Source organism: Zingiber officinale, chromosome 3A (genome assembly GCF_018446385.1).
Source record: "Zingiber officinale cultivar Zhangliang chromosome 3A, Zo_v1.1, whole genome shotgun sequence".
Classification (NCBI taxonomy): Eukaryota; Viridiplantae; Streptophyta; class Magnoliopsida; order Zingiberales; family Zingiberaceae; genus Zingiber; species Zingiber officinale.
The window spans coordinates 45,459,994-45,470,892 of record NC_055990.1 but is presented as its reverse complement, the minus strand read 5'-3'; the positions used below and the strand labels follow the sequence as shown (position 1 = coordinate 45,470,892).

General features: G+C 33.7%; 1 protein-coding gene across 3 annotated transcripts; it reads right to left on the bottom strand.

Annotated features, from left to right (window-relative positions):
- On the bottom strand, positions 1-10,195 carry LOC122051834 (vesicle-associated protein 1-1-like). Of its 3 annotated transcripts, none has more exons than XM_042613132.1 (9): positions 9,984-10,195; positions 9,816-9,886; positions 6,262-6,332; positions 5,709-5,790; positions 2,058-2,173; positions 1,611-1,976; positions 1,250-1,312; positions 717-794; positions 1-287 (listed from the first exon to the last, which is right to left on the bottom strand). In XM_042613132.1, the coding sequence occupies exons 2-9, from the start codon at positions 9,868-9,870 to the stop codon at positions 177-179; spliced, it is 942 nt and encodes a 313-aa protein (XP_042469066.1). In that variant the 5' UTR covers positions 9,871-9,886; positions 9,984-10,195; the 3' UTR covers positions 1-176. The 3 variants fall into 3 exon arrangements, with proteins under 3 accessions (XP_042469066.1, XP_042469065.1, XP_042469067.1); XM_042613131.1 differs by having other exon boundaries at positions 9,816-9,898; positions 9,984-10,191; XM_042613133.1 differs by lacking the exon at positions 9,984-10,195 and having other exon boundaries at positions 6,246-6,332; positions 9,816-9,856.
- Positions 10,196-10,899: the final 704 nt, after the last annotated feature.

Genomic DNA, 10,899 nt, shown 5'->3' with positions numbered 1-10,899 from the left:
AAAAAGAAACTGAATAGACACATTTTACGTTTATAGATCATGTACATGGTCATGGCCTCATGGGTGAAAAGCTTGAAAAAAAACATAAATCTTGGATAGTTGGCAATGGTGATAATATACTGGTGATACAAAGTATTAATTCTAGCTCTGAGATTAAAGATCCTGGTAGACGACCTTCACAAGTGCAAGAGATGTCCAAGTGCCAAACCAGCAAGTGTCATGTAGACTACAAAGAGAAAAGGAAAACCAACCTGAACTCTAGCTGAACATTTGGTCCTCAGCAAAGCCTGCAAGAGCAAAAAATAATATCCGATAATATTTCAGAATGCATATCATCATGCTTGGGCGAAGATAGTAGGATGCTGTAGCTGTATACTAGGGTGCCCTATCCGAATCTGTCATTCAGCAAAGATGCTCTATCAGAATATTTTTAGTTACAACAGTTTCACCAAGAGTTCTCTTTTGTATGATGAATCTGCACCAAGAGTTCTCTTTTGTATGATGAATCTGTTGGAAAAATGATTCCCCTTCGTGGTTGAGTTTAACTACAGAGTTCAAATGTATTGACAAAACAATTTAAATTAGGTGTATATTTGATGTTATATCGAGTGATCTCAGGATGGCTTTGTAGCTTGAGATCAGAATATCACACCATAGATGGTATAAGATGGTATTACTGACATAAAACTCCAGTTTTTAATAAAAGACCAACTCACAATTTCTTGTTGCAATTTATTTCCCTCTTGTGAGGCAGAATCCTTCTCTTTCCTCAGATTCATTATCGTCTTCTCAGCCTGCAAAAATTTGCATCCAGATTGCAGTTACTAGTGCCAAATCAGGCATGCTAAAGGAAACTAGAATTTGACTTCAGGTCAAATGGCAACAGGTAGATGATACTAACTTTCAAAACTTTCAAACTCTAGTATTATTTACTGCATGCACAATGCACGCTGACATTTTCTAGCTGATTATGTTCCAACGAGTTACCAATTTAGCATACATGGTTCACATTTTTCTGCATGGCTTATTTGTTGATCTGATTTTAGCAGTTAATGTTCTAGAGCCAAACAACGAGAAAACATGCCCTGAAATTATTCATAGACAACATTATTTCGATTATTTAACACTATTGGCTCTCCATAATGGCTTCCATCTCGAACATCAGAAAAGGACATTATGGAGAATTTACCCACCATAATAACACTGATCTCTTCGATGTCATCAAATCATGCGGGTAGGAAAAACTAACCTCATTTAGTTTCAATTCGAGATTGCCAAGCTTCAACCTTAATTCCTCAATATCCTTCTCAACCTAAAGAAACATTAGCCACAGATGCTTTGTTACAGAACAATGAAAAAGAACATTTGAAATACAAATGGAAATAACAAAGAGACTAAAGAGAGAGTGAATTATGCTATCAGTAAACATGTACCGAGATTCAACCATTTGCAAATTCATACTATACAATGTTCTCAGCTTTTGTAATCTAGTATACATAAAAGTGTTATTAGATAAAGTTCTATGTGCAAAAAGAACACCAGCAAAAATATGGAGACTAAATAGTGTGAATGTGTTAAGAGAAAGAAAAATCTCAGGAAAAATATATTACAAGAGATGGAGGGATGCTGTCCACTTCATTGAATGCTTGATCACTTGAAATATGTGTCTCATTTGACTTATGATTTTGATGAATGGACTCCTGCTCCACATTATCATCCTTTGATTCAGAAAACTTTTTCAAATCAGATACTTCATTTGAATTAGAGGGCATTTTCGAATTAGAAACTTCATTAGCTGGTTCATGTTGTGAAACATCATTGCTGGCAATACAAGTCTCTGCAGACTCAATGATTTCATAAGCTGGCTTTTGTATGGAAGTCCCATTAAATGGTTCTGGTAATGCAAGAGTAGGAGGGCTAACAAGGACAACTTTTAATTTGTTCTCTTGAATGTATCTACCATTTTCCTTAGAGAACTGTGGAACCAAAAAGTTGGTGATCAAAACATATAAATAAATAATTGCAGGTATAAAGATAAGACTGCATGCTTTTCTTACAAAACTTGGCACAATGTCCTCATCTGTAGTGCCATAGGGAACAACTGTGCTCTGGACCAGAAACTTGTCTTTTAGTTGAAAATCAGACGGAGCTTCCTTTAGTGCTTGCATGGTAACTAAAATCACATAATTACATTATTGTAAACAACTAAAATAATAGGCACTTGTTGTATGTAATGCAATGTCTAACTTCAAAATGTCAAGATCAGATACAGATAAACAATCACTTCATTAATAACTAATAAACAGCCCATTGATTTTCCAGTAGCAAATGTCAAGTGAGGCTGTGAGGGTGATGTGAAAAAAATCAAAATAGAAATAAGATATTAAAATATTTATCTATAAATAAAAACATTCTTTTTAAGATTGAGCTTCCCTCTTTCAAATGATATGAGAAGATCATGAAGAGAGAAATATTATGAGGATAATAAAATCCATCAAACAAAAAACCTTCACAAAGCATGCAGTAAGACAAGTAATTAATGACAACCAGATAGACTGCTTCATGGTATACAATACAATATTGATCAGCAAATACAAAATGATTGTAGAAGAATTCTCCAAATAACAAACTTTATAAAATCTCTTATATAATAGTTTTTATTTATTATAAAAATTTACTCTCATTGTTTCGCCCTTTTATTAGATAAGTAGCCATAATCTTGTAAGGTAATAGGTTGCTAAACACGCAAACGCGCAGCGGAAAAACCTATTACCCCAGAAGATCCATGCGAAGGGAAACAAAACTTTATACTAAGTTAGATCTAAAACATGATGAAGTATACCTTTGGTGCGTGCTCACGGACTCCCGATAGCTCGGATCACAGCACGATTTCGCGTTCGCGCCTCTATGGTATCCACACGAACAAGTGTTCGTTTGTCTCACAAACTCACAAAAGGAGAAAGGTTGTGCTAGCAACCTTGAAGGTGGATTATAAAACACTTAATTAGCATTAATGGCCTTAATGAGCATTTACACTCCATTAAGGACCAAACTTGTAACTCTTCATTTTGAATGAGTGTAACTCCTCATTTCAATTTCGAAAATTGAATGGGATAAATAATCATTGAATTTCGAAATTCAATGATTATTTCCATTAATCTTCACTTGAGTCTAACTCAAATCTCCTCACTTGAGTCTAATTCAAGTCTAATTCACTAGAATCTAACTCAAGTCTAATTCAATCGAGTTTTACTCAATTGATCTCATGCAATTCAACTTCAATGAATCACTATTTCATTAATTCGAATTGACTCCTTGAGTCTAGTTTGAATTGGACTTAATCCAACAATTAGATCCACTTGAGTCCAACTCAATAAGTCCAATTCGGATTAGACCTAATCCAATGATTCATCATATGAACCCATCTCCAAATCTACTTGTTCTTTGTATGTGACCCAATAGGTTCTCGTAACGTTGGCAATGCACCCAAATCAACATTTAGAAACATAAGCAAGACATCTAGCAAGACATCATTGCTACCCAAGTGACGAGAAGGTCAAGATCCGACCTAACCTGTCCGTGGCTATTATCTTGTATGACTTTGCCCCTCTATCCTTGATATCTAGGTTGATCAATGAGGCATAGACCGTGTCATCCTCTTATCAACCTTTGTGTTTCTTGATCTTTAAGTAGACACACTCAATCAAATAAGCTCAATATCTCATATTGACTCATTTGCGCATGATCATGTTTTCTTGTGTCCTACTAATCAAGGGGCCCACAGATATCGCTTCCATCATATGGAAGAGATAGATCTCATCTACATCACTCACATCCCTCCGCATAATTCATTGCATACCTAGTGATCGACTTTATTGTCCACCTTGTTACAGGTGATGTTTGCCGATACCAAAGTACACAACTCCTTATGTAGGGAACCGTAGTGACTTCAGGTCTAAGGACTATTCATACGTCACATGAAAATGTTTATAACACTCATATAACGATCCATGAAACATTCTCATGGTGGGTCATTCAGTATATATTCTCTAATATATACCCATGTGTCAACCTGATATCTCATATCCATGACTTGTGAAATCAAGTCATCCGTTAACCTACATGCTAGTCTCAACGCATTAATATTGTCCTTGTATATTAATGCTCGACTAGGAATAGTTAAGAGTAGTGTTCTCTACAATATCTCACTATCAATTCAACCAATTGATATACTGTAGATAAGAACCTACTACCCAAGGACATTATTATATTTATTCAATCGGCACTGAACTGAAATAAATATAATAACTAACTTTGCCTTTTATTTATAATGAAATATGATACAATAATGTGCCCTTTACAATTATCTCATAATTGGTACTAGGGCTAATACTAACAAATCTTTATATCCAATTCACATTATCTTATTGTATAGAAAGGAAGGTAATGAAGTAGCTAATGTTAGGGTTTTAAATTACCTATATTTTCAAGTTTTAGAAGTTGTCAACATCCGCATTTTACTGGGTATTATAAATTGGATAAAATTTGACCCAGTATTAGGAGAATTAGCCTTTATTTCATTTTTATGGAAGTGATTTGGATCCCTCATGTAATTCAAATCTACAGTTCAATTTTAATTTTCCTTTTTCTCTCCTTTTCTCTGTGTGACATTGTTTATAGTGCTATATCAAAAGGTCTCTTTTTTGTAGGATTTTAAGCATGAAAATTTTCTATGAGGTGTGCTGGCAATAGTCACTAAACTTGTCATACTCTGCTTAACTTTTTAAATGCCTGAAAAATTCGCATCTCAACTGAGTTGTCCATAGGACCATGATAAATATAGCCTAAGCCTCTCTAGCATGCCATGGAAAATTCTCTCTAAATCACAATAGACATCAATTCAAACCCTTCATATTCACTAATCCACTAGAATACCTAGTCTCAAGATAAAACTTGTTATTCCTATAGTATACATGAACATGAACAATAAACTCTCTCCAAGAAGGTGCACACAAAGTAGTTTACACCAGAAAAATAATGCTGAAAATCAAGTCTAGTATGGGACCAAAATATCAAGTAATTGAAACAAAATTACAAGATCTGCAGGTAATGGATCTTGTTACCCTCTTTTGATTCTTCTGACAAATTAGTGGATTAAAGGAACTAATAGCTACAAGCCATCATTCCCTTAAGTAAATACAAGTTTTAGCACCAAGTGGTTGAAGGTTTAAGCAATGCCATGGAAGTTAGTCAACACTTTGTTAATTGGTAGTGCTTGATTATCTGATAGATTATCTAAATTTGAAGGAAATGTCAGTAATGAATTCCCCCATGATTTCTAATACTGGTTGAATACTTGGATCTATCACCATTTTTTATGTAATGATACAAGCATAGGTCAAATGATCAACGTAATGATGAACCAGAATAATAGATTATTAAGGACCAACTTTGATCTGGTATTTTAATCATAATGGCGCTTGTACATTCATCATGAAATACTGCTCTATACAAACCCTGCTTTCCTTGATTTTAATTTGTCTATCATGATAAGCATAATGAAAGGGAAATCTCTCAAGATGTCAACTTTTGAAGCCTCAGCAGATATTGTAGCTTGTGTGCTCTATTTCTAAAAGCAAGAATCAAGAATAAATTCAGTAAGCAAAAACATGTATACAAACAATGACCAGACAAATTATAATACGGACCTGTAAAGTCGCATGCTGATCTGGGTAGAATAATGCCTGTATTAGGTCGTACACAATATCGCTTAGGAGATGTTGTTTTGACCTAATAACACACAAATTGAGTCAGCAATGTAATGTCTTGCAATATGACTAACAAACTGACAAACTGTAAACCCACATCATTTGTGAACCCACTGTATAGACCCCATCATAACATTGAACTATGTAAAGCTATCGCTTTTAATATGAAAAAATAGCTGAATAGAAAATACAATTCGGGGGTGGGGTGAAACAGTAATCAGGAGAATAAGAGACGCAAAGAGAAAAGCTAATGAGCTAGGCAAACAGTGGAAGATTAAGAACCCATTTAATTTTACAAAAAAAAAAAAGAAGACAAGAATCTACTCTACAATGAATAAATGTTAAATTCCACAAGAAATAATCATATAATATATGTATGACACATTGTTCTAACAGGCATTTGAGCAAGAATGCAGAACAGACAATTTATGCTTATTCTGTATCTGTGAGAGTACTTTAAAGTAGAGCCATACATACAGCAACAAGCATTAACCTTGAAAGCAATATATTCTGATGAATTGTTGGTAAGTTGAGCAGAACATGAACTTTGCTTCTTCAGCTCAACTAGAATCAACAAGAAAATGCATTATGTCAGTCCCAATTTATAAAGTCAGTTTAAATTTAGTTAAAGGTAGCTCCAGTTGAGCAGACAGAAGCTGCAGATCTAACATATATATTGTATTCCAATTCTAATTTTGTTACAAATAGCAAAGGTGAATGACCTCCATAAGGAAACCAAATCTCAGACGACATAAGGAATAAGATACATACATGTAGGCCATGCAGCAAGATAAAACAAAAATATATGTAAGATGAAAAAGAGAATCTTGGAGGTGCATTGTATCACTAGCTCATAACAACAGAAGAATGTGCTTCTCACTCTATGTAAATCATCTGGGTCTACTCTGTGCACACAAGCACCTATCTCAATGTCACCTAGAAAATGACAAATCTCAGCTAGGGATACACCACTTTCTGACATTTTAAATACGTAGTAAGCTACCTGTCCTCAAGCTAATAAAAGACTGATTAAATAGTGCATCCTGACATACAGTATAGGTGAGACATACAATTGCAACAATATGTTGAGACCCATACAAAGATGACATGGTCAATAGCTGGAATTTTGCTCATGTTGTCCTATAAGAGGTTATACCAGTTATACGAAGTTCAGTATACTGAGCTTACTTTGAATGATACAAAGCTTCGAAATAGTTGTTGCAACCAATACAACATGTAGAAAAAGTAAACATAAGTTTATTGGAAAGTTACAAATTGAATAAGAGTAGGATTGTCTTTCATTTGTAATCTGTAGCCAGATGCAGAATCAGTTCTGGAATCTTTGGGTTTGGCCTCTTTTAGAAAACTGGGTAAGGTAGACTAGAAGATTGGCGAAATTTGGTAAAGTAAAAAAATAAAGATGAGACCGTGATGATTTTATAATCGTATTGAAGCAAATTATTGAGGATTAATATTTTTAAAGAGTTAAGAGTGTAGGTAATTTAAGAGTCAAAAATAATATGTTTATAGGAATGCATAAGTCGTAAATCCATGCAAAATTATTGGTCCACATGATCAAACAGGTGCCAACATGTATCATGTATCAATATGTCAATATTCTTACAATATTGTTTCTGACAGGACCAAGATTAGTATGAAATTTGAGATTTTAAAACCTTAATCACTTCCAATTTTAAGAATTTAAGTGTGAAGACACTGAAATTGGTGGACTTCAGAACTTTCAGAAATTAATGTGAATGGAAGGACAACGTTGAAAAAGGAGGAAGAAATTTTAGTATTCAGTTTAATCAGGCACATGACCTGAAATTGTAGCATTCAAAAATTAATTTCACAACTCATAAATTTATTAAACAATGAATAGGCATAAAATTGAGGGACATGTTTGTCGTCCTGCAATAACAATTGAAAAACTATAGCTTGTTTATTTTATTGCTTAATTGATCTTGTCAATTCTTCTACATAATTGGCATAAACTGTTATGTTCATCTATTTTCCTCCATCACGGCAAAAAATATTATCACCATCGAAAGCTAAATTGAACTTGTGTGTTTTTCAGTAAATATAATATGATTCATAGCAATACAAGTCCTTGGCTTTTGTTTATCCTCCTCAATTTGTCTCATGCATAGAACATTCGACTAGTTTGATCCTCTCTCAGTTATGTGCTTATGTGCCACATCATTGGAGCTGCAAATTAGCGGTAAGGAAGACTAAATACTTACATTTAGTTTTATTTATATCTTAAACAATAGTAATTAATTTAATCCAGCAGGGACTGAGTATTAGCATAGATTTTTTTTTTTTATAATTGATTTATTTTTATTACTATGGCCCTGATAAAAAGATCTGTAGACCAAAATTATATTTTAAACAAGTTAAATGAGGCACTATATATGTAACCTTTTTATATCAACAAATGAATAATCATGCAAACTATATATCAAATGGTTTTTCAACCCTTTATCTTCTCTTTTCCTCATATATATATATATATATATAAGGGCAGTCTGTGCATGAAGCTCCCGAGGAAGAGTCTATTGTACACAACCTTACCTTGCTTTGCAAGAGTCTGTTTCCAAGACTTGAACCCGTGACCTCTTGGTCACACGGCACATGGTCTCTATACTCTAGAACTTCAGCTCTCACTCTCCTATATTCTAAAGTTTGGTATTTTTTACTGTACTTTAAAGAGTATTCTACTTAAATAGAGTACTCATGGTTTAAGCAATGTCTCCTATAAAGGAAAGAAACAATTAGGGGGGAAAAAGGAGGTAGGAAAGAAATCACAATTGTGAACAAAAAAACAAATGCCTGACTGTCTCCTTTGATGAAAAGAGGGAAAGAAAAAAAAAATTCAGAGCTTGTCAAAGAAAAAAAAATGAAAAATAATAAATCGAAAATAGATTTGAAAAGATTTTATATAATTTTTTAAGCTCAGATTTGACTTTTGAGCTTCAACTCATGTGAAAGTGAGTTTTTAGTCTATTCCTTCCCTTTAGTTTTTTTTCCTGTTTAAAGGAAATGAAATAAAAGTACATCTGAAAAAATCTTTTTGTCGCCTTATTTTCTTCTAGTTTGCTTCCCCCTAGAAAAATGCCCTTAATCTCATTGAAAAATATTTTAAAGGGAACATATCCTCAACATCGTTTAAGGAGCCATTAAATTGGCTAACATTAGATGGTGAAAATTACTTCCACTTGATTTATCTTTAAGTGGTAAATGTTATGCAAGAAAGCAACAAGTTCTTCCTACCTAAGCATCATCTGCATTTCCCATGGAAAATTCAACAAATATGTATGAAAATGTCAGAATGAACAAGAAAAACAAAACATGTTCATATATACTTGAAATAAAAGGTAAACCAATGCAAGGTACGGCATCTACTTTTCACTGTTTGATAGAATATGTCATTATAGATTTATCTTGGTCGCTCCCAAGTTGATAGCAACCTCGCCCTTAATTGTCCTGCTTCTCAACCACCCTTTCATGTTTAAATCAAGCAGTGCAGTGCTAAAAGTTGTGGTAAAAGATTGGAACCATAGGAAAACATACATAAAAAGTAAGTAAGCTTTAGATACATAATCTTCAGCTGTTAAATTATAGTAGTCTGGATTCTGGAAAAATAGCAAGCAACAATAAAACAAGTCCGCTTCTCTATATCTAGGAATGGTGCTAGATGGAAGGAGACATTTTTTATAAGTATCAATATGACTACTGTCTTATTATTGATATAATCTTACACAGACCACTACGACGATGAGGTTTCCAGGATTAGATTGATGATCAAATTTGTGAGGCCATTTTAGCAAATCAAGCCCCTATGTGTTTATTTTACTGATGGCTATGGCGTGATTTGTTTTTTTTTTAAAAAAAAAAAGGGAAAAAACCAATAGTGGAGCATGATTTGGTCAAAATAAAAAACAAGGTAAAATATACACTGCTCGATCACGCCGCAAAAGGCAATGAATCTTCAACGTTGTTGCCTAGAAATCGACTAAACGAAATAGATTTTATGCGCAGACTTACATGTGAATTTAAGTTCTTGAGGTTGGATCCCTACGAGCACTTGATCCACCCCCATCGGTCGCCCTTGACCTCTGAACCAGAAACTAGGGGAAAAGCACACGAATCTAAGACGAAGCAAAAGAACGGAGATCGCGCTAGAAAAATTAAAATAGGAGTCAAAACAACAACCTGTGATCGCAGCTTGGACTTCTGGATCGCCCAGCAGTCGTGGGAGATCAGTATATAGCCTGCACACACGACCAAAAATGGCACATCGAATCCAATCCGGCGGCGTAGAACCCTAGAAACCGTCACTCAAACTTAGGCAAACGGTTGTTCAGCACCGCGACGTGATCAGGTGTAAATAATTAAGAGCAGGAGTCGTCGGCTGCGGAAATGAATCCTTGACTTGGGATTGGGAATGGCCGTCGTGTGATGCTGTTGGGACTAGAGCCCCGCAGTTGATGACGTGCCGAAAGGTGAAGCGAAAAGGTCGCTGCTTCGAGTCTGGCAGTTGATCGATTCACGTTCGGTACCGCTTTATGCTACTTTTTTTACCTGGCCGATCAAAATGGCCAAAACTTTCTCCGCTGGCAATTAAAAGTAAGCAAAACGTGGCGTTTTTTTTTTTTTTTTTTTTTTTTTTTTTTTTTTTTTCTATTTTATTTATTTTTATTATTAAAATGGATGTTTCATCTCACGTTTCAATCTGGTATAATTATTTAATTGTATTTAGTACTACGGCATATTATTATCTTCTATTTAAATTTTAAATTGATCAAATGTAGTGTAACCATTATGATTTTACAATTATTATCATATATATTTAACATATTTAAAAAATATTTATAATAGTTATGATTTTATAACTATTAATAATTTGAATTCAACTCTAACAACTATAGAATTATAATTACTGTAAATTCAATGTGTTCATTTAATATTTATGTTGTAACATTTATGATTTCTTTTTTACATTTTGACTAGTTCAAAATTTAGATAAAAAAATTTAGAAAAAAGTAATAAAAAATAGTATTAAATATTCTTAGAGGATAATTGAGTAATTGTACATTGCTTTAGTTTTTTATAAAAAAACAATTAAAGT

What these genes read in the sequence shown, in the direction of transcription:
- LOC122051834 (XM_042613132.1), bottom strand. Translation starts at nt 9,870, where the DNA reads ATGGGGGTGGATCAAGTGCTCGTAGGGATCCAACCTCAAGAACTTAAA. An exon ending in CAGAATATATTGCTTTCAAG is followed by an intron (nt 5,791 to 6,261) that starts GTTAATGCTTGT and finishes GTGTGTTATTAG; the next exon opens with GTCAAAACAACATCTCCTAA. An exon ending in AGGACATTGTGCCAAGTTTT is followed by an intron (nt 1,977 to 2,057) that starts GTAAGAAAAGCA and finishes TTGGTTCCACAG; the next exon opens with TTCTCTAAGGAAAATGGTAG.